A 24,157-nucleotide genomic window follows, 5' to 3' on the forward strand; every position below is an offset into this window, starting at 1 on the left:
CTGACCATGCTATTTCTGATATGGTCAGGATGCCATTGGCCTTCTTGGCCACGTGGGCACGCTGTGGCTCATATTTAGCTGGTTGTCAATAAGTGCCCCTAGGTTCCTTTTTGATGGGCAGCTTTCCAGCCGCTCCTCCCCAAGCCTGTAGCACTGCCTGGGGTTGTTGTGACCCAGATGTGGGACCCAGCACTTGGCCTTTTTGAACCTCATACCATTGGCCTCGGCCCATTGATCCAGCCTGTCCAGGTCCCTCTGTAGAGCCTTCCTACCCTCAAGCAGATCAACACTTCCATCTAACTTGGTGTCATCTGCAAACATACTGAGGGTGCACTCTGTCTTCTCATCCAGGTCATTGTTAAAGATATTAAACGGAAGTGACCCTAATACTGAGCCCTCAGGAACACCACGTGTGACCAAGTTGTGTATCATACGTGTTATTGTATTGCCATTTGTTGTTCTGTGTGACTGTGTTTCCACTTTAAATCGACCTAATCTCCTCTTTATCCATTACTGGCCAGCTACTCTTCTCTTTTCCTGCCTGTGTCACCTGTTCAAAGAGATGGATCAGGAAAGTGACCTAGCTGAAAATAACTAATTTTCTGTTGAATTTTTGTGGCAGTACTGGTGCAAGGAAGTATGTGGAAACGCAAGACCTGCAGTTGTTGCAGAAAGCAGTCTTCCCCTACCCCTTTGCAGGCAATCGGCTCTTACCTTGTGTCTATTATAGCAATTGCAAAACTGCTACTTGAGTGAATGTGAGAAATAAGGCCCAGAATTAGGTTAAAATGAGTAGCTGATGTGTCAGTTCAGAGTTTGCTATCAATCATGCAATTAAATTACTTCTCAGAATATTCTTGTTAGTAAATTTTGTATCTTAGTAGAGGTGGATTTCTCTTAGAATAAATATTCAAGAGGTGATCCTTTTAAGGTATTCGCATGGGTGTTTATATTGTTGTACATAATACATTTCAGGGGGTTTTGAGAAATTTTTAAGCTTCTGCATGGAAACAGCAGCTAAAGCAATGTAATCTCAACCTTAAACAGGAAAAAAAAAATTTCCTCCTCTCCCCCCAAAAAAAATATTGTGTCTGAAGGACTATGAAAATTTATGTCAAATATGGAAGCACTACAAAAAAATATTGGGAAAGGTGATGAGGAAGCATCAGATGAAGCCAGAGGAAGCATGGGACAGTACTGGCAGGAAAGAAATATCTGAAGTGATTAATTCTTGAATCCAAATGCTGAGTGAGAGCTGCACACGGTCCACACTTGCTGTTTCAGTCTGGCTATTCATGGAAACAGGACCCTGTATCCTGTTTAACAGGACCTGTCAGATAATCAAGGTTGCATCAAGGGGCCATTAGTGGCAGCTTTTGGGTTGTTACTTCACTGTTGGGCATTCCTTTGTATGTCATCAGCGATGAGCAAATGCATGGTGCAAAGCAGCACTGGGTGCAGTAGTACAGTGTGTCTGTACACTCCAGGATTTGCATCTCCAAAGGGCTGGCTGTTAGATGTACTTCACCACCCCACCAGCTCTTTGTAGGACAGCTGCTCTGGGTTCCACTTGCTCTGCACATCTGCAGCCTGTCACACAAATTACTTGAGCTAGTTACAAGCCTGTTCCTATGCTGTGAGTGTGAGAGCCCAGCATCCTCACCTCCCCTCATGGTACCTTGCTGGCTTCTTAGCCTGTGTTGCCAAATTTTAAGATGCCTCAGCTGAGGTTTCTGGTTTACTTTAGTGCATTCATTGCACTTGGGGAAGAGAAACAGCATGCACCAGTACAGGTTGGGGGCTGACCTGCTGGAGAGTAGTGTAGGGGAAAGGGACCTGGGGGTCCTGGTAGACAGCAGGATGACCATGAGCCAGCAGTGTGCCCTAGTAGCCAAGAAGGCCAATGGCATCCTGGGGTGCATTAGAAAGGGTGTGGTTAGTCGGTCAAGAGAGGTTCTCCTCCCCCTCTATTCTGCATTGGTGAGGCCGCATCTGGAATATTGTGTCCAGTTCTGGGCCCCTCAGTTCAAGAAGGACAGGGAGCTGCTGGAGAGAGTCCAGCGTAGGGCTACAAAGATGATTAGGGGAGTGGAGCATCTCCCTTATGAGGAAAGGCTGAGGGAGCTGGGTCTCTTTAGCCTGGAGAAAAGGAGACTGAGGGGTGATCTCATCAATGTTTACAAATATGTAAGGGGTGAGTGTCAGGAAGATGGGATTAAGCTTTTTTCAGTGATGACCTGTGATAGGACAAGGGGTAATGGGTGCAGATTGGAGCATAGGAGGTTCAAGGTGAATATCAGGAAAATTTTTTTTACTGCGAGGGTGACGGAGCACTGGAACAGGCTGCCCAGAGAGGTTGTGGAGTCTCCTTCACTGGAGTCATTCAAAACCCGCCTGGACGCCTTCCTGTGTGATGTACTCTAGGTGGTCCTGCTCTGGCAGGGGGGTTGGACTAGATGATCTTCCGAGGTCCCTTCCAACCCCTATGATTCTATGATTCTATGATAATGTGAAAGTCTTGCATACATTTTATGTCCACATTTTTTGTTTTGGCAGTGAGCTGGAGGCATTTGTTGAAGACCTGAAGAGGGACTCCGCTGCTTCCAGCAAGACAGTTACACTGAAAGATGTTGAAGATGGAGCCTTTCTTTTGCGTCAAGTGGGAGAAGCTGTTGCCACCCTGAAAGGTATTTTCTTTTTACTTTCGGTTAATTTCTTTTTCTCTCAGTTTTAACAGCTGAGAACAGTTTTGCTTTTGATCTGAGGGCATTAACTTTCACTTCCCAAAAGATCTAAAGTTGGGATTAAGGAGTTTGTCACATGGTCCCTAGAGAGAGGAAGAAACTCAACTATTCAACATTCACCCCATCATCCATTTCTCCCCAGGGCTTTTATAATTTCTTCTTGAGCTTCCCAGTTGTTGTTGTTGCAGGAGAGTTCCCAACTTTGCAGAACAAGATGCGGGCGATCCTGCGGATTGAGGTGGAGGCTGTGAGGTTCCTGAAGGAGGAGCCACACAAGCTGGACAGCTTGCTGAAACGTGTGCGCAGCATGACCGACGTCCTCACCCTGCTCAGGAGGTGATTTCTGCTTTTTTCCTCAAAACTAAAGAATTCCCTCAAGCAGGGTTGGAACAGCTTTTGGGCTTGGGTTTTCCCCCTCTCCCCAGGCAATTTTGAGAAATGTGGTATTTTATAGAGTCTTCCTAGAGCCTTCTCAAGGGAAATCAAATTAGCCTTTCCTGGACTCTGTCTGTGCAGTGGTTCTGTTCCTAACAACAGCCCCAGTCATCAAGATCTTACGGCTGAAACTAGCATCTTCTGAACTCAACAATTCCAGATTTGGGAGGCATCTGAATGAGAAATCTTACAGAGTGGCATCAATCCCATATCTGAGCTAATGAACTGTAGCCATTTACACCAATGTAAGCTATTATAAATATTCTCTGATACTGAAACATGCATTCCCAAAGACGCCCAAAGATCCCGAAAGATCCCCAAAACCAGTAAGACATAAACCAGGAAAATATTCTAAGTGGCTAAAGGTATCCTAAAGTTTCTGAAAAAGAGAAAGAAATATTTTTCAGTATGCTTGTGAATTCATGCAAATTCTTTATTCTATTCTTTTCAAGGACGATCTGTTAGAGTTGAAATATTAGATATAATTAGTGTCCACTAAGTGCCAGTATTTGGCTGTGTTTGTCAGAATATTATCAGCAAATGATTGCTGTTTTATGAGAGGCAGTAGGCGTTGGATTTAATTCCTACTGAGAATCAGTGAATCAGGCCAAACTGTCACTGGTGGTGATCTCAATTTTGTTTCATTTACAAGAAAATATAAGTCATAAGCCTGTTGTTGCTGCCATTATTCTTAGGAATGTAGTTTTGTCATTGTTTCCATATATCCTGGAGCATATGTAAAATGGATTTGCCAGTATTGGCATCTGGATAAAATGGTTTATATAACAGGTCTTCTAAGACCCCTCACCTATTTTTCCATGTAGGTAAGCATCTGTATCATTTCATATTTGTTTCCTTTTCTTAAAAAATGACTACAGTTATTTCCTGTCTTGCCCTATTTAGGAGAAAAAAACCAATAATTTATGCATGCCAAAGTTTTAACAGAAGTAATTTTTTGCATCAAAATTATGCATAAAATACATCGAGTCTGTTTCAGTAATGGAAAAACTGATGACACTTGATTGCTGGCCGCACTCTGAAGCTCAGTCATTTCACAGCGTGCTGCCAGAAATAGTTGACTCTTATCCTCAGCTTTTCCTACCCCAAAGTCCTGACAGACACAGCCTGCCTAAAGTATTGTTTGAAGTCTTTGCTTTGGCAGCTTGCCAAACTGCTACCTCATACTCTATGTAACTACTGTTTTCTGTGCTAAGTAGTTCGGGAACGTCTTGCTTAGCTAGATGCAGTGTATAAAATCTAAGTCAACTGATTTCCATTCTTTCTTTAAAATCAACCCACTGTAACTCCTGGTTTGATCAAAAAGTGCCAGGGCATCCGTAAAGGTTTGTAAACATTTTAAAAGGCAAAACCGTCCTAATTAGAGTGGCCTCTTTAAAACTCTTGAGTCTGTGACTCTGAGAGAATACTATAAAACCACAACACTGAGAGCATCAGAAAGAAAAAAAAACATCATTTTGATGGTTTTGATAATGTGATTTTCCCTTGCAAAAGTTTATTGTTAAGTATTGCTCATGACTCGCCTGTATGCTAACCATGTGTCACACTGTTGTCTTCAATTTGGCCGGGCAGACATGTTACAGACGGACTGCTGAGGGGTGTGGATCCATCCCAAGCCGTGCAATTCTCTGCTACAGAAAAGGCCACTGCAGCTGACACGCTGAAAAGCCAGGAGGAGCTCAAGCATGCCCAGGGACATGCACAGCAAAACCTCACAGCAGTCGCATCAGAGTCCCAGGTGTCGTCAGTCAAGTCAGAAGTCGTCCCCTTCTCAACAATGACAGTCCATCATGTGCAGAGCTCGCCTGTTGTCATCCATCAGTCTCAGCACTCCTCAGCCCTGGTCAACCATGCCCAGGGCTCACCCACAGCAGCCAGCCACAGCGAAGGGGTGCCCGTGGGTGGCCACCTCTCAGCTACCCCAGTAGCCCCCCTGCAAGAGCCCGCAACAGGATCCCAGCTCACACAGGCCACGCCAGCACCACAGGTCTCTGTCAATGGCACCACCATGCAAAGTCTTTTCATTGAGGAAATTCACAGTGCAAGTACCAGAAACCGAGCTGTATCAATTGAGGTACGGTGTATTCCACTCAACCAGTTGTCCTCTCTTTGAGCCCAAGCTCCCAGTCTCACTCTTGGGCCTGCAGGTGGGATTTTCCAAGTGCAATCTAGGGGTTTCTGTGCTTAACCCCTAACTACACCGTGCATTTCTGAAGACACGGGACAATAACATATAACCAAAATGAGTCACTATTTTTTCAAATAACTTTTATTATTAAAATAATTTAAAATTCTTTTTAAAAATACCTTATTTTTTGACAATAACATATGATTCTCTGGCAACACTTGCATCAGTGGATTTCATTCACTCTTTAAGTCTCCATATCCCTCATTATGGAGAGGTAAAAGTGGAAGAGTGTGAAGTTACGGTGGTTTCACACGGACGTATGGGAAAAACCCCAGGTGAACTCTCATGTCTTATTACAGATATATGCTTCAATCACTAGTGCGATATAGCAGGGAGTGATCCAGATTTAAATTTTGCCTCAGTTCCTTTAGTGAGCAGTGGCCACTGTCAGTCTATTGTGTGTTTGTGCCATATCTAGCACAATGGAAGTCAGGACCAGTGTTTAATTAATGCTAATAAATTTCCTCTAGTTGCTGACTAGAACTGAAAGAACCTATCCCTATTGACCTGTAATATTTAAACATAGATTTTTTTTTTTTTCAAGTAAGTGATCACAGCAAAAACCAGTGAAATAAATAATAGATACTTTACTGGTTTTCTCTAGAAAGCTGAAAAGAAATGGGAAGAGAAAAGACAAAACCTTGATCACTATAATGGAAAGGAATTTGAAAAGCTCTTGGAAGAGGCCCAGGCCAATATAATGAAGTCAATTCCTAACCTGGAGATGCCTCCTCAGCCAGCAGCCCTGCCTAAAGGGGATGCAGTGGACAAGCTAGAAGTCTCAGGTAAGATTTGCTGGAGTAAATGATGCTAAAAAATTGCATATCTGTAAAAGATAGGTTATTTTTTCCTGTTTTCTAGGAGGGTTTCAGTTTACAGTTTTCTGTGTTCTTGATGACACCTGTGAGTGTGTTCTTGAGGAATATTGCAGGTCCTGTGGATAGGATGCAGTAATTTTGCACATGCTGTTGTGGGTAACCAGATGAACACAAATTTCCCTGTATTGCAACTGGAAGAATGAGTTTGTTTCCTCTGGAGATAAAGACTTCATGAAGAGAAGAGTAAGAGTACACCTTGCTTTTGACAGAGATGAGAGTATCTGTGTACTACACTATATCTAGGATACTGTGTTCAGTTTTGCACTCAATAGTTTAGCATTAGTAATAGCTTAATATGTAATTAACTTTTGCCCTTCATAGTTTAGCTCTGGAAAGTTTGAGCACAAATGATCTTACCATCGGAAACGTTAAAAGCTCTTTTTGTAGACATACTTGTTATCAAAATAAGATCAAGACATGCCTGAGGTTTCTGAGAGTAAAGAGGCCTGTTAACTTTGCAGATCATGTTCCAACAAGTTCCAGCAATTGGAAGCTGAAGCTAGGAAAAAAAAACACATTAAAAATTAGGTGTCAAATTTTAACATTCAGACTAGCTAATCACTGAAGTTTAATTATGAACATATGGGATTGTCTCTCACTTCAGATCTTTAAGCAATACCATGTTTCTTTCTGATGGGGTGCTCAGACACAAGCACTGTGCATGACACAAGACCTCCTTAAACAAATCCTTGAACCTGTGTTAAGTGGAAAGTCAGACTATTTGATCTTAATGATCTTTGCTAACCTCATAATCTTAAACTATAACTACAACCAGTGTTTTGGATGAGTCCTTCAGAGGCCTGAAAATTACCTGTGATGCTAGATAACAGAGTTGTCTTGGGGAAGTGGCTAGATATGTAGGAATGAATGAGAATGACTTTCACAGTAAGCAGTCTGGCTCTTCACAGCTATGACATAGATAATGAGTTTCAAGTTGAACATGAGTCAGACTGTGACCCTGTAGCAAAAAAAAAAAAAAAAAAAGGTAACTATCATAATGAGGTGAAAAGGACAATCTACAAGACACAAGAATCTGCTCAGCAGTGACAGGCTCCTACACAGAAATTCCCAAACTCAACATTTTGGACTTCAAGGAAGACTGAACAAATAGGAGGAAGTCGGGCAGACAGTGATGATAATGACCAGAGCTCTAAAAAATCCATGATCTCTGGGGAACAGAAAGACAGAATTGGTTTTGTTTAGGCTGAAGAAGGACAAAACAATCTCTGAATAAAAAAATCTGCTTAAAAAAAGAAAAGACCAACTTGCTTTATGTGGGTAGAACAGCAGTAGAAGCTGGCAATTGCAACCAGGAAGATCCAAGTTAGATATTAGGAAAAAAAATCTCATAATGATAAGGAAGGTGAAGCAGTGGAGTAGTCTGTATGATGAAATGAGGAGGATTTAAGATCCCCATCACTGGAGAGAATGGCTTAGACTAGCATCGACTGACAAGAATTATATAGGTAGAGCTACTTTGTGGTAGCAGGATGGTGGGATGTCCTTTCAGTTCTATTCCTTTCACAATTTAACATATAAGTCTATGCCTGAATTTCTTCAGGGTTCAAGGAGCAAAGAAGATACCTCAGCCAAACCTTGGATTTACCTCATCAGCGCAACGTGAGTCAGCTGCAAAATTTTTACCCAGGGTGCTTAAGCAATAGTCCATCCAGTTCAGCAGCCTGTCTCTGACAGGCAATGTGAGATGCTGTTTGAGGGCACCACAGAACCTGGTCACTTTCTGCAGCCTGCTAGTACTTTCCCAGCACCCCCAGTTGATATTAGAAGGAATATCCCAGCCTTCTCCTTTTCATATCTATGTGGGCCTTTTATCCAGTAATTCCTCTATACCTGCTTATACTATTTGCATCTCCACTGCTGTGGCAGCAGGCTCCCCATTTTGTGAAGGAGCTTTCTTTCATCTATTTTAAACTGATCCCTACTAGTTTCACCAAGTTCCCCATAGTTCTAATATTCTGCAATTTGGCCAGCAACAGCTCTGCATTCCCTTTATAAAATCATGAAGGCAGTGAATAAACCTTGATCATATCCTGGAAGTCTCAGCCAGCCCCACAGGCTCCAAACTGCAGACTTGCAGCCTTTCTGATCCCTCCGCCTAGGCCAGCTGCTCCCTCCCCAGGCTAGTTTCAGTTGCCTTTCTCTAACTCCGTTGTGTCCTTCTGGAGCTGTGGAGCCCAGAGCTGCATGCTGAACTAAAGAGGTTGGCGTGCCAAGATTTAAACTGCTGAACAATGCCCTGGGGCTTGTGTAGACAAATTCATGTAGAATATGGGAGGAGTGTCTTCAGATCCAGCATTTTGTTCTGGGCGCACCTTTAACACTGACAAGTTGTGGCTTCTTGGATGTTTCACAACATACATGTTTAAAATAAATTCTGTTGAACCACATAAAATAATTTTGGAATTCTAGCATCATTCAGTAAGGTTACCAGCTGTCAACACAATTATCTTGTATAATGTGTGGCATAAAAAGAAAAAGTCAGTGAAAATAAATACCATATGGGTGCAGTGAACTGTGACATCTTAAAAAGTGCAGAGCCCAGTAACAGAGAAGTATTGTAACTCTTACAGTTAACTAATCCACTGCTAGAATACAATTGGCACAGTGTGTAGCCAGCAGATTTAAGGAGAAATTTGATGAGATTGAGACATTTGCCTTCTGTTGTGCATAATTAATCCTGTAGAGCAAAACTTTTCCTTAATAGCTGATTAAATATCTGATGTGACACCCAACTCTTCTATGATTCAAGATGAAAATTTTGGTATCTGCTGTAGACTAGAAATCTGAGCAACATGAGGAAAGAGAGGCTACCTACATACTAGTATAGGGCGTAAGACATTTCAGCCATAAATTTAGCAGAGTTCTCTGTTGGCTTTGCTGCAGAACTCAGAGATAGACAACATTGGCAGAGTATGTTGTCTCAGCCATTCTCCACACAGAGCCCAAGTAAGAAACTCTTTTTTCCTGCTGTGCAAAGCACAAGACAAAGTAAAATTACACACTTTACACAATTTTGCAGATGTCTCTGTAAATACTTCTTTCATGTCTTGACTCTAACTCATCTTTGCTACCGAGATTGTTCAGTGAAAAATATGGGGAATGTCTCTAGCAAGTACATTAGAAATTGGGCTCCTTCATCTCTCTTTGTGCCTTCATATATGAGAGTGCCCTGACTTTAGCCAGTGCTGAGTGATCAGTAGCTTCCATCAAAAACAGTTTGCTTATCTGACTTAAAGGGTTGCCTCAGGGCAGGCATTATTGTGTTGAGATCTTTTTAAGACATGCTGGATTTTTTTGGTGCAAGTAGAAATTTGTGTGTTGGGAGAAATTCATTCCAGTCTGTGCCTGTTGAAGAATGCTTCAGTTCAGTGAAACAGCTGGCAATGAACGATTCCCATTTTGTTCACAGAAGCGGGGAGCCCTTTGGCACCAAAGAAAGTTCCATAAATTAACTTTTTTGTTCATGAGTAGCATCAGACTTAGTGAGTTCTACTTGTCCATTAACTTCTCTCTCTTTATATATGCTAGAAGAACTCAGCCATGGCAGGGAGTTGCGGGGCAGGGGGTGTGAAGTGTTAGAATAAGATACTTTCCTCAGTTTTTTTCCTCTGAAGGTTTTTTTTTTTTCCTTCCCATGCAAATTGGGGAAATAGTATTGTTTAGTAAGGAAATGGAAATCCAGATTTGAAGTTTTCTGTCTTGCCCAGTATCATTACATTGACTGTGAGCAAACAGCATCACAGCCTCTCCAGCAAAGGGATGTGAGGGGGCTTAGCCTTCAAAAGCCTGTGCACCTGCCACCTCCACTGATAATTTCTCTTGCCCATGTTTTGCCTTTTCTATTTCTGATTTTGAAGATGGACGTGGCTGAATGTCTCACAGATGTGAAAGAGATGGTAGGAATCATTCTCTTTGTGCTCTCTTTGTGCTCTCCATGTCTCTCATCCAGCCTTTCTTTTCTTAAGTGTGAGAAAATCTTTGGTGTTCTTGTAGTCAGAACTGCTACGAGTTTGAGGCTCATGGGTTGAGCCCATTAAAAGGAGTAGAGATTTTCACAGGCTCTACATCGTAGTCTGCTAAAAAACATCCTAGAGAATTACTCTGATTTTATAGCATCTGATCATACCTTGGCCTGGTAGAAGTCAGATGTCACTAAAAAATGTGTGGCGTGTATTGACCAAAGAAGTTGTCTAACGTAAAGTACACCTGAAAATTTATTCTTCTTGCAATCCTGCAAGTGCCAGATAACCAGGGAGAGAGAGAATGCAACTGAGCATTTTTTTAAGCTTACACAGCTTCTAAGAACATTTGAGCTGAGAAGGGAGCAAAGAGGAGGGCAGGTCAGACAAGGGCTCAGTCCAGCCCCAGGGGCCAGCCAGCAGGTCAGAGGAGCCTGACATAGCCCGAGGAGTGGGCAGTTATGCAATAACTTGCCTAGAGGGAACACTTATCCCTAAACAGCTGGGTAATCCCAAAAGCAGGAGGTTTTATCTTTCTGGGTTATATTTATTCCCGCTGTTTATGTAACACTGAGTAGCTGCAGAAAGGTCAGTCTCTCGCTCAGGAAAACAAATATTGTAAACAGCAGTGTGAAAGTGGAGGCTGTTGCCCTGTACAATGCTTAGCCTGTGACCAGAAACACGCAGGGACAAGTCACAAGCAGGGTAATGCTGCTTCTGGAAAAAGTGCTGTGCAGTGACAGAGGGGAAGAAGAATTGGCACTTGGGTGGGGAAGCATTGTGCTGGGGAATGCCAGTTTGAGAAACTGGTCTTCTCTTGGAAAGCAGGGGCTGGCTCTGCTCAGGTGTTGTATTTGGTATTTGAATCTTTGTGGATTAGCAACATATATATAGGGCTTTTATATGATAATTCAAGGGCAAAACTTTGGATTCCTGGAACATGTGGTAGTAAGTAAACTGAAAATAAATGCTGTCTTAGAAGAGGCAAAAATGCAGCTGCCCTTGGTGCTCCTCTGCCCTGCTCAGGGGCCAGAGGACTAATTTTGTCCAAATATAAGACTGACAAAACTCTTCAGCTCTATTCCTAGAGCCTTGCCAGCAGCACCTTCCAAGCAGAGCAGAAGTGTGTCCTAGGCTGAAGCCTCCAGGTCTGGTGTCTTGCTAGCATCCACATCAGTAGCCATGCTTTCAGAGGACTGAACCTGCACCTACATGCTTCTGTACAAGGGATCGATTTACAGATGTGTGCTTTGCTCTCACACTTGTACGCCAAGGGCTGAAACCCAGCCACAGTAGCATGGGGGACAGGAGTTCTGCTGAAAATTTCTGTATGAAGTGACCCAGTTTCTCTGAGCCAATGCAGCACTGTGTGCTTTCATTTGAGGTGGTTCCACTTTAATCCCAAATGTGTTTCTATTCATATTTGTTCAGCAGCAGGACCTCTTAAGACATTTTTTTCCTTTCCAGTTGAGCAAGGGTGCAAATACCTTCCCCCCCTCCTTCACCTATGCCCACTTGTGCTTCTCTGTTTACTTGCAGAAGAAGTTCCTGATGGAGAACAGGATAATGACAAGCTGACCAAGTCTCCACCTCCTCCACCTCCACGGCGCAGTTACCTGCCAGGATCAGGACTAACTACAACAAGATCAGGAGATGTCATCTATGCAGCCAGAAAAGAGGTTGCTGCTGTCAAGGTTTGACGATTCAGACTCTAGTCAATCAGACTGTTGATGAGTGGCTGGCACAGAGAAACATCCCCAGGCTTGGGCTGTGCCTGTAAACCACAAATAAGTTGAGACAGAGCTACGGCCTGGAGAGCTACTGAAAGTGCTTACCAGGAAACACTGCTCTTAGGCCAAATGAACAAGTAAGGCCTGATCAGTTCCATTTACAGGAGTCTTGTTGCTCTTATCTCCTAGGTAGAAGGCAAGTCTCAGGCTGCTTTCATTTAGAGTGGTAAGAAGATTAAAGAAAAAAAATAAAAAAGCATGCCTTACACAGATGGGGGAGATCAGCTCAAAGTTGAGAGCACTCTTACAGAAATGTTGCAAATTAGTTTTTGTGGGCTTCCGTTCCTCATCTGCTCTGTCCTCTGGAGGAAGTCAAGGGAAGTCCAAGTTAGGAAGCTTCTTAATATGTGAATGTGCTGTCACATCAGCAGTATTGGTTGCTTTGGAACCGGTGCAGTCACAGACTCCTTAAAAATGAAGGAGACCTTGCAACAGGGGAATTGCAGTAGTGTTGAGTTTTCTGTATTTGCTTTTTATCAGAAGGGCTCAACTATATTATCTGTGCTTTCTCATCCCTTTGTAGGAATGCAGTGAAGATGCTGGGCAAATAGCACAACCCAAAGCCCCTAAAGAGGATCAGGCATTGTCTCAGATCACAGGGCATGCTGTAGCATCAGCTGCAAAAGATGAAGAGGAAGAGGAAGGGGATAAAATAATGGCAGAATTACAGGTATGCCTTTTGGGTTGCACATGGAGATACCTGTACCTGATATCACTTCTAGGGCCTCAGCACAATTTCTGTCTCAGAATATGAAGGCAAGTAGGTCTGCCAGTCTCACCAGGTCCCCCTTTATTGCACTGGGCTATACCCATATTTTAAGCACCACTCAAATTTTGTCCAGGAGATCTGGAGCTGAATGAGTGGTCAAGAATTCAGTGGTTGCTGCTGGAGAATCTTGGACATTTACATGAAACAAGCAGATTACTGGTGTGTGTTTGATGTGGCTTGCCCTGGCCTAGCATTTCTCAATGGCAAGGTGCTGGGAGCCTGTCATTCATGTTCACATGAATGAACAGAGAATAGGGGGTCTGCTCAAGGCTGGCTGTGCTAAGGTCTCTCATATTATGTAAGGTCTCTTAATAGCTCTTCTGTGCTATGGTCCAGTGTTTCCTGGAGTGTCTGAACACTGAAACATTTCCTGTTTCCCTGTTGTGTACCAGGTACGTTACTTTGCCAGGGGCATAGAAGTAGTGCTCTCTTGATGGTCCTTCCCCTGAAAGCACACAGGCCAGTTTCGTTTAGTGATGGAGATGTTGTAGTAGAAGCCAGCTATGCAGCTACCATCAGTGAGCTCCATCTTCCCAGAGACTCCCTCTGTCCAATTCCATGCCTACACAAGGAAAGATGTGGGTCAGCTTAGCTGGCTTTTACTTCTGATGCTGGGGTGTTTCAGAACACTGTCATGGCATGAGGTGATCTCTGCTGTCCACCTGCCAAAAGGTGGGTTTCAGGACACACAGGCAGCATTTGCAGCACAGGAAATGTGGCTGCTGAGCAGTGACAGTTATGTGTGACAGGGGCATCCTGCCCTTTTGCTCAGCTCTCACCCACGAGTGCTTCAGACTGCTGCTTTACCCTTAGCCCCTGTTTGTGTGCTAATGGCTAGTGCAACAGGAGAGAGCTGGGGACAGTGAAAACTGTCACATCTTCTCTTGTGTGTAGGAAAGCAACACGGCTGCCTTGCAACTGGTGACAATGAAGACGAGGTTAAGGTCTGGCAAGGGGAGCTGAGAGCAGCTGAGGAAGAGAAATAGGCACGGTACCTCAACATGGAATGTGTGTTTACATGCTAGTTTTGGGGACAAGAAATGCTCATTTTAAACAAATACCAAAATATCAGGTATATTTTAGAAGGTTGACAGAGTATTGAGTTTTAGAAAGGGCAGACTGCTTGATCCAGGAGCTATAATCTGATTAGTTTGGTATCAGTCACAGGTAGGATAACAGAAAATCAGGTACAGTATTCAGTCAGTGAAGAACTAAAGAACAGCTGTAAGCACTTGTGCTAGTAAGCACAATGTAATGGAACAGAGTTCTGTCAAAGCAAACAACATTCCTTGATCAGGTGACAGGTTTGACTGCTTAAACTGAATTGTTTACCTACAAACATTTTTGTAACTCATTTGATCAAATGCCTTACAACATTCTGATAAAAACCTGGCACCACAGAGTATACAAAAAAAAACACTGTCATCAATCAATAGAGATCTGTCTGGCTCTGAAAGTACTGCCCTTGATGCAGCTGTTGATAGTCAGGTCCCATAGGGATCAGCTACAGGCCCTGTGTCACTATGCATTTTCATCAACTGCCTGGAAATACATCTTAAATCCTTACTGTTTAAATTCGCTTAATTCAAACGAGTGAAGTATGAGAGCAGGGAGATGATAGCAATCACTTAATGGTCATAATATATACATTGAAATATAAAGTCCAAATGAAAACCAACAAAGTATAAGCCAGACCACAACTGCATGTCTTGGAAAGAAACAGGAGTTGCACTAACAAGTTGACAGGGGCTCCCAGGTCGGTGCTGTTGCCACAGTTAGTGTCTGCTTCAGGTGTAGATGTGAGAACAGGGGGTCTTTTTATCTCTGTCTACAGGATCAGTGAGATAACCGTGATTAAGCATTCACACATCCCTTGGTTGAAAAGGCTGTTAAGGCTATGAAGGTTCAGAAGAGACTTGAGTACAAGGTGGAGGTACTTTCATGGGAAATACCTTTTCAACCTAGCAGAAAGAGGCATCATAATAATCAGCTGCTGTAGCACAAACTGTATGTGGACCCTGTTACAGATATTTTGGAGCAAAGGTGATAAATAAACAAATTGCCAGGGGAAGTGGTGAACTCATTGTCACTTAAAGTCTGAAGGACTTTGAGGATGCCTTTGTAGATGGCATGCCTAACTCAAAAACATGTCCCTGGTCTCAGCAATGGATAAGCTGGGGAGAGTCTGTAGCCTGTATTATGAGGAGCAAGACTACTTTTTCTAATAGTTCCATGTCATCTTAGGTACCCTGGTCTATAAACACAAATAGGATGTAATGGGAAGACAGAAGAAACGCTACACCTTGATTTTTGCACTGGACTTTTAAATTATTGTTACTTTTCTGATCTTGCATAAACATGCAATATGTATGAGTAATACAATATTTAAAGAACAGGCCTGATGCTAGTCTGTAATCAGAGCTATTGATTTCATGAGAATTTCCAGGAATTCAACAATTTCCCTAACACATGGTATAAGAATATAACCTTTTTTGCATGTCACAGTGTTTGACTCCTGTAAGCATTCTTCCATCATTCCTCTTGCGGGCAGAGGTGTCCTGCCTGTGCAGCTTACTGTAGGCAGACCGTGCCAGGAGAGGCCTGCAGAAGTCTGGTGGTGCACACCTGCAGCCATCACTGCATAGCGGTGGCACCGAGAGTTCTGCCCCTCCAGATCTGGAAGCCAATTGGATACAGATTCCCAAAGGAAATGGAAAGAGAATAGCAAGATAAAGGTCTGAGACATACAGGCCATGCCCTGGGATACACATGGTGGGAGGCCAGTGGTCCACAAGCCCATGTGTTGGGACTGTCACCGTCTGGAATATTAATGGAGACTGTGGCAAAGATACATCTCTTTAAGTCTAAAGTTTTAATAACAGTTTGTCAGGGGAGAATTGGAGTTATGTGACTCTTGCATGATTATCAGCCAGTAGGTACTTTGACAAGCCCAAAGTTTGTCATGGGCTTCCTGCTTAAGTGTGGATAGTTTGCAGCACCTCTGTGTGACTTCATCTCCCGCTGTGTAAAAACAGAAATCCAGCCTATCTCCCTGCAGGGAACGTTGAGGTCAGTGTGATGAGTTCGAGTGCCCTCTTGGCAGAGTGGAGAGGATGCCCTGTTTCTCATACTCTGGTAGTCTGAGATCTCTATTATTGCATGAGCGTGTAGGTAATATTGTTGAGTTGTGAATGTTAAAAACAAATGCTCTTTTTGTAGTTGGTCACCTCCAGACATTTCTGTGTAAAAGCTCTTGGTCTCCTGATAACCTGCAGCATTTATTTCCTAGGCTTTCCAGAAGTGCTCTTTTATGGATGTAAACTCAAACAGTCATGCTGAACAGTCCAGAAATGATACACATGTTAAAGACATAAGGCCTGGGACTTTAATGCATCACAAGGAAAAGAAGGTAACAAGTGGCATTTGTAAACATGCCACCTGGTCTTGGCATAACCTTCTTTCCTTCAAAACTAATCTTATATCTTGTGCCCTGTTCTCTCTAACCCCCCACCCACTGCTGCCCAGTGGTTTCCTTCCTTTTATCTCAGTATGGCTCAGAAACGCTCATGTGGAATGCTATATCCATCTACGCTACGTGTCTCATCAGCAATTATACAATGGTTGCATGAAGTTCTATGATTCTGTGAAGTGAAAAATTGAAAGAGGAGCCATCAGTTTCTGCCAAATAATGCTCATACTCCTTAGAACATCATTCCAGTGCTGTTCTGGCAGTGGATGGTGAGGCATCTCTCCTAAGCCTTGTTCTTGTCTTAAGGAGAATTAGTGGTTCCTCTCAGTCCCAAAGAGCCATCTCAGAGACTTTTTGCTTTATCTTGTTTTATTTGCTGGTCCCAGAAATAGTTATTAGGTATTCAGAAATCCCATCCAGTTTATCGGATGACAAAGTCAAGGTGGATGGACAAATTTGCCCTTAATCTGGAAGTTAATGCCCAAGATTCACTGTTATGTCATGGGACTTAGAAGAGTTGCCATGTTTCTGGAACTACAATAAAAAGTTGGGGTGAATTTCGCAGTTGTGTCTGGACTGGAGTTACCAATTGAGTTGATTGTTCCTGCCTTTGTAGACCTCTTTTTAAAGTTTAAGAATAACGAACTGAATCATTGCTGGGTTTAATGGGGTCGTGCAGGCATGACAACTTGTCAGTCAGTTCGCAATGGAGGAGGTATGGTGGGGAAGAAAACACAGCTCTTCAGCACAGCATTTCAACTTTTTCTGGCATTTTGTGTGTGTATGCAAATCAGAAATAGCAGTAATACCTTCTCTGATGTAGCATCATGAATAACTCCCCAAGGATTTTTTAGGAGACATTGCACTTCATTTAATGGAAACTGAGGCAGGGAGAGAGAAGATGGTGTTGACAGGTCTCCAAGGCAGAGAAGAGCCAAGCTGGCCTAGCCACCGTGAGCTGCATCTGCCTGGGGCACTGCAGCAGTACAGCACGATGTGACGCCTAGGTGATGGTGTCTGATGGGTTAGCAAAATCCGTGCCTGCCCCAGGAGGTGCTGCTGCCAGGGTAGGGTCCTGCATGTAAGGATTTTGCTTGGAGCTGCCCAAGCAGCTTCACTGGTCTAAAGCTGCAAATTGCTGGCTGGGTGAGGATACAGGTTCATGAGTGTGAGTCAAAGGGAAAAGTTACTTTGTTGTGGAGTGTCTGTTAGTGTGTGTTACCCCCTGTTGCGGTGAAAAAAATCTGAATCTCTCTCTCTGTTCCTCCTCACTGCGACCGACCGGTGTCAGAATGAGGTGATCATACTGTTACCCAAAAACTTGGGTCACCACTTAAGACGCTGCGCATCCTGTAGCACAAATGTTTCTTTGGAAGGTGTTGCCAAGCAATTGCCATAAACTGCTATTTATTGGAATATAACTGAGTCCAGGAAATTAAGGTTAATGAGATTTGGTTTTCTCCTCTGACAGGACAGAGTGTTTATTGGCTTTAAATATAGAGCCTTATGATCATGATAAACTCATAGAGGAAATGAATTTTGGTGTGGTTTTATCTTTTTGGTAGAAGGGCAGCAGTTCTTAAAATGAGATATATTGTACAATGACACCATGAGATGTTGCACTGGTGCTTGGAACAAGAAGTGGAACTTGGCTAAAAAGATATAGAGAAATGGGAACTTGGTCCCTGACTCAGCATATCCACAGGCAACAAGTGCCATTAAATGGCTTGGCCTAATTCTGGGAGCTCCAACGTGTAATAGGACTGGGAGGCACTTACCACTTAGCAAGGCTGGGTCTGAGGTGGTCACAAGCCCTGGTGCTTTGTTCTGAGACAGCTCTCAGCAGGCAGCGTCAGCCTGCCCACTGATGCCTCGCTGGCTCTGCCTGGTTTTGGGTGACAGAGGTATGAGGGATGTTAAGGTGTCCATGGAGCAGCTGCACTGCCTTGTGACTGCTAAGAAGCCTTTGTAGGGGTGAACTGTGACTCTGGTCCATCGCTGACTGTCTTGCTCATGCATTTTGATTGTCTGTAAAGTCTTTCTGTGTCAAATCCTCAAACAGGATATAAGAAAATACCACATGAGATGTAGAAACTATACCTTATGAACCTCTGTATGCATGGGGAGTGCATGCACTAGCCAGCCTGTTGATTTCTGTACCATCACTACTTCATCTCAACTGGGAGAGCAACCCTCCTGACTGATCTTCTGCACGTCTTGATGCTCATATAAATATAATCTGTCCTTCTGGTGTGTTAGGAATCAGCTTCTAGTCTCAAGCAATGTCAGCAGTAATGCTTCTGGCTCATTGCCTTCAGGCATTCGAGGACAGATTAATTTCCTTCTTGGTGAGCTGAGCCATCTTTTGACTGTAGAGTTCTCTTGCTCATTTGTAGGCATGATGTTTCTTCAGGTCATTCCCTCGCCCTCATGACTGGTGTTTATCCCAAGCTGTCACTAGCACTTAACAAACCAAGCCCCAAAGAAAAGCCTGGTATTATGAAAGAGCATCTCCAGGGAACCTCATTTGAAAACAAAGAAAAAAGTCCTCTTAAAGTTGCATTGCTGGGAAAATATTACCTTTGAGCTAGTGGATGACCTCCGTGCGTGGTGTTTGGAGTTGCTTCTGTAAATGAATGGAGCTCAATGTTTCATTCTGCACTTGGGCAGGCACTGCAGGTGCCACTCCTGAGTTTGAAAGGGTATTTCTAAGCTGCAGCAAGGATCTAGGAATGCTCAGACTGTTACCATATTAACTGTGGAGGAGCAGCACTGCTCAGGTGTGAGCAACATTAGAGGCAGCAAAATGTGGTAATTTGAAAATCAGCTTTCACTGGTACAAAATTTCCTTTCAAGGCTGGTCAGACTCTTACATTTGGTTCCATGGCGAGCTAGCAAACCATAGGTAGCACCCTGATGTCAGCCCTTCCATACGAGGCTACCTCTGATGTGCCCCAGCAGAACTTAAAACAGATACCGTGCATCTTTTAAACTTCTCTCTTACATGAACTAGGGATTTTTTTTTCAGCTGGAAAGTGAACAGGTCAAGATAGAGCTGTGTTGGAAATAAGGTTATTAGCATATTTTTGCATATTCTGGAGGCCTTGTTAGAACAGGAGCCCTGGGTAGCAACCCATGCTGGTCACACGCATAGCACAGAGCAGTAACATCATGCGCTGCTCTGCCAGAACTTGGAATTTTGTCCTGAAGGCAGACAGGAATCGGATGACAACTTCAAACATGCCTCTGCAGAAGTAAACAGAGTGGTGAGTTCATGAGGTCTGCACTTCCCCTGAGAATATGATAATTCATTTTTTTTTTGGGAAAAAAAAAAAAGTCCTGTAAAGGTAACAGGCCTGAATAACTAAGTAATCCGACTTTCCCCCTTAGGTGTATGGGGCTACAACAGGATCTCCCACAGATAGTGACCATCCTAAAGAGAAGAGGGAAGGGAAAAATGAAGAAGAATTGGGTTCTGATGCATCCAGCACAGCTGACAGTAAAATTGTCTTTTCAATGAATGACAGTCCTACATTTAGCAAGGGTTTGTTTGTAGACAGTAGAGACTATTCTAAGAAAAACCTTCCGAATGTGAGCACAAACCTGTCTGGTGTCAGTTTGCCAGAGGATGACAAACAAAGAGGGGCTGAAGATATTTTAGGATCCCGTTTTCCAGCTGTTGAAACTGGGAAACAAAAGCCAGACTACAGACTCTCACGAGATGCTCACCAGGGCCTACTGCAGGGTGAAGCCTTGCAGAGCACGGTCAAGCATATCCCCATCAGCAGCGTTGCCCCTCTGATGAGGCACACGCAGGAGTCTGTGGGGCCTCAACCTTCCTTGCAGGAGCAAGAAGCTTCTGCAGTCAACTACAATCAGGTCCTGTTGAGATCCAAAGTGTCCAGAAGTAACAGCGTGAACAGCACTGAAGAGATGGACTCTCCGTCTGTCTCTCCAAGTGAAGACAACCCACCCACAGAAAACATCGCCTTCATGATTACTAAAACAGCTGTCCAGGTCCTCTCGAGCGGGGAGGTTCACGATATAGTCAGCAGGAAAGGTGGGGATGTGCAAACAGTGAACATCGATGCAAGGAAGGACGTGGTGTCGGAGAAGGGTGTCCCAGAAAACACAGACAGTGAAGAGCCAGTGGTGTGTCTGGACAAAAAACCCGTCATCATCATTTTTGATGAACCGATGGATATTAGGTCAGCGTATAAGCGGCTTTCTACAATTTTTGAGGAATGTGATGAGGAGCTGGAGAAAATGATGACAGATGAAAAGATAGAAGAGGAAGAGGAGGAGGAAGCAAATGAAACACATGAAATCTCCGAGAGGCAGAAGGAAGAGCCACCAGTAGCAGAAGACAGAAAAGCAATCACGGAGTATGCAGCAGCTCGCAGTCTTAATGAGCAGCACATACTTAACCTCCAGTCTTCCTCCGACTCTGCAGAAACCAGATCTCCTGCAGAGGAGGAAAACACAAAGACAAATTTTAACAAATACCGCCAGATCTATGGGCTAGACACAGAAGCAAACTCGGACTCTGCTGATCAGTGTGGGAGCAGGCAGGATTCTAAGAAAAAATTTAAGTTCAAATTCCCTAAAAAGCAGCTGGCTGCTCTGACGCAGGCGATACGGACAGGAACCAAGACTGGGAAGAAGACCTTGCAGGTTGTGGTCTATGAAGAAGAGGAGGAAGATGGGACCCTGAAGCAGCACAAGGAAGCAAAGAGATTTGAAATCACCAGGTCTCAGCCCGAGGACAGTGACAAAAGTCCTTCTGCGAAGCACGAGGGACCCCCGGGATCTGCAGCGTCCCTGTCTAGGACTGATGAGATTCGACAGAGTACATACCGAACGCTAGACAGCCTTGAGCAGACTATAAAGCAGCTGGAAAACACCATCAGTGAAATGAGTCCAAAATCTATCCCTGAAAAAACTTACAGCTCTGAGGGAAGCACTGTCCCCTTCTCTACCCAGATAGTACCAGAGACCCCATCCCAAGAGCTTGTAGTGCTGGATGAGAGCCTTGCTGGCGTAGAGCCCCCTCCGTCAATCCCAACCACTTCACGTAAGGTACCTTAGTCTGAGAAATCAAACCTCCAGCTGCTTTCTAAAATCTGCAATAATCACCGTTAAACAAGAGGGTCTTGTGATTTGTTTGCTTCCTTTCAGGTGGCTTGTTTGGGCTCCCCACAAGGTGTCTAACAGCTAATAGACCATCGGGGGTTTGGTTTTTTTAATCTTTGCTGCTGATTGGTGATGGGCAAATGCAGGGGAGCTGGGTCAAATAATCTGCTGTGTGGAATGACAAGCATCACTGACATGAAATCCAGGCTGATCAGTAGCTGAGCAGTTCTCTCCATTTGATTCTGGAAATTAATACCCGTGGTGTGAAGCTCCTGAACTTTCCCTGCATGTAGTACCGTGGCTTTTTATTTTTGGCGCATGGTGCGTGGCCTCCTCTCCGAGCACAGCGGTACTGATCACGCCTTCTTCTTGTCTCCCCTCCCTGCCCTCCGCTCGTTTCCGCAGGGCTCCAGTGCTGCCTCCCAGACAAGCCGGATGCCAGTCCCCATGGCTTCAAAGTCTAGACAAGGGAGCATGGAGAAAGCAGGCAAACAGCACAAGCTGCAGGACCCACGCCAATACAGACAGGTAGTTTTACCCTAAACCCGCTCTTTGGATGGACATGTCGTGGTGTTTGTTTATTTAAAAACTCCAGTAACGGACTGAGATTATACCAAATAATGGATGCCTGACTTTCGAGTGAGGTCTTACTGGACGTCCTGGATCCTGGGGGCATGACAGTATCTACTGATCTTTTCACCATGCTTGTGCGTGCATGTCTGCAATAAAACACCTGCTGCTTCTTTTTTTTCCTTTGTTTCTGGTTTGTTTGGGTTTTTTTGTTTTGTTTTGTTTTGTTTTGTTTTTTTTAAATTGTGGTATTCAGCTGTAATTTTTAAGATGTCAACTACCTGTTTACTTTCCCTTTGGTCAATGTGGTGGTTCCTTAGGAGAGCTGGGAATGCTTCTGTTCAGAGATTCTTTACAGGAAGCCTTGGACACTAACCTGTTGGTGTAATAGGTAGCATTAGATGCACATTAACTCTGCAGCCGGATGTGTCTGTTCACACATGAATAACCCAGAAGCATGGCCAATGTAGTGACTGGTCTGTAACCCAGTAGACTGCACCTTCTCACAAAAGCTTTGTTGGCTCCTTCTCTCTTTCTATGCACTCTTCATTGGGCACTTGGGGTTCTTCTACCAGGTCCAGTTCATGGCTGCCAGATTTAGCTCAGGCCTCAAACTGTTAATCCTTATTCTCTGTAGGGCTATTTTCCCAGGTCCTGTTGGTTTATCATGTTACTGGCTTTCTGACAAACTGTCTCCTGCCATCTTTATTTGCAGGCTAATGGAAGTGCTAAGAAAGCTGGTGGGGACTATAAGGCTACTTCCCCTACCCTACCTGCTTCTAAGATCCCAGCCTTTTCTCCCACTTCTGGGAAAAGCGGCTCAGCACCCGCTTCTAGCGGTGACAGCTCTAACCCTCTTAATCCACCTACTAAATCCTCCATTCCTTCCTCTAACCTTCTCGGTCCTCAGACAGGTCGCATAACTTACTCTACCTCCCTCATCCCCTCTGTCTCTAACGGCTCCTCCAAGTTTCAGAGCCCCATTTACCCAGGGAAAGGCCACCACCTCTCGTTCTCGCCTCAGACCCAAAACGGCCGGTCACCCCCTCCTTCCTCCTCTACCTCCCCCCCCTCCTCTACTTCTCCCACCTCACTGAGCCAAGGTGTGAAGAGCATCAGGACAATCCACACACCTAGCTTCACCAGCTACAAGGCACAGAACGGAAATGCCGGCAAGTCCACGCCCTCGGCGGCCAAGGAGCCCTCCTAAAGGCTTGGCGGGCAGCGCGCTCGCCGCCTCACCGAGGCCGTTCCTTCGCTTCCGAGCTACCCACAGCCACTGTTTGACCCAGGGGACGTCACCCTTTTGCTGTATTGCTGGAGGCTTCGTACTAATCGCGTGCTCAATACTGAATTATTACATTAGATTAGGGTGAAGCTTTTTTGTAAACCTCCGTTGCTGTTGTAATGATAAAAGAGCATTTTCTTCCTGTAGGCAGCACCTCTTTACAGCAGAGAGTGTGAAGGTGTGTGAGTGAACTTGACGGGGTGTGCACCACGGTGTACTGAGCATGGGGAAATGTATGGTTACAAACTTAGTAAGTTGTTTTGTATAAAGCTATTTTTCATTATGGGGACTAGAAGTGAACAGAGATATACTAAAGTGTGATTATACACAACTGTAAAACTGAAACTAAAATATTTTTTCTTTTATTTTGGTGTTATTTAGCTTTGTTACAGATTTCTATTTTTGTCAACAAGCATCACGGTTCCTTTCGAGATCTTTTTGCCAAAACATTTTGATACTATTTTAATGTACATTTGAAAGTAGTATGCTGGACAGTAAACCTCTGCACAAGAAACAGAACAAGACTGGTCTTAGTGTGCATGAGGCAACTCAACCTATTGCACTGCCGTTCAGATTATATTTAAGAATTTGCCAGCCAAGAAAAAAAAAAACAAAACAATTGTTTTACGCATATAGGTGGTTGCCGATTCCTTTTTTTCATAGCTGAATCCACGCTTTTTCCTTCAGTTTTATTTCACTGAGACCTGGTAACCCGTTAATGTATTGCGTTGTGGATTTTAAAATGTACACTTCTGTACTGTTCTGTATACTGGCAAATTTTTGTACATATCTATAAATATCTATAAATAAATAAATACTGTATGTGGCTGGGCACATAGAGTAGTTTTACCACACCAAAGTTAATTTTTATGCATGCTTAAAAATATATATGGGA

At 43.8% G+C, this 24,157-nt stretch overlaps 1 protein-coding gene across 1 annotated transcript; it reads left to right on the forward strand.

Annotated features, from left to right (window-relative positions):
• Positions 1–2,556: 2,556 nt before the first annotated feature.
• On the forward strand, positions 2,557–23,184 carry KIAA1217 (KIAA1217 ortholog; the record flags this gene model as incomplete). The annotated part of the gene is made up of 10 exons (XM_008941311.1): positions 2,557–2,687; positions 2,933–3,080; positions 4,770–5,271; positions 5,990–6,170; positions 11,783–11,937; positions 12,557–12,703; positions 16,092–16,211; positions 19,662–21,350; positions 21,810–21,932; positions 22,690–23,184. Coding segments are annotated over 10 exons (3,691 nt in total), but the record flags the coding sequence as incomplete, so codon positions are not given.
• Between the last annotated feature and the right edge of the window lie 973 nt (positions 23,185–24,157).

This window comes from Merops nubicus, unplaced genomic scaffold (assembly GCF_000691845.1).
Source record: "Merops nubicus isolate BGI_N331 unplaced genomic scaffold, ASM69184v1 scaffold16155, whole genome shotgun sequence".
NCBI classification, from domain to species: Eukaryota; Metazoa; Chordata; class Aves; order Coraciiformes; family Meropidae; genus Merops; species Merops nubicus.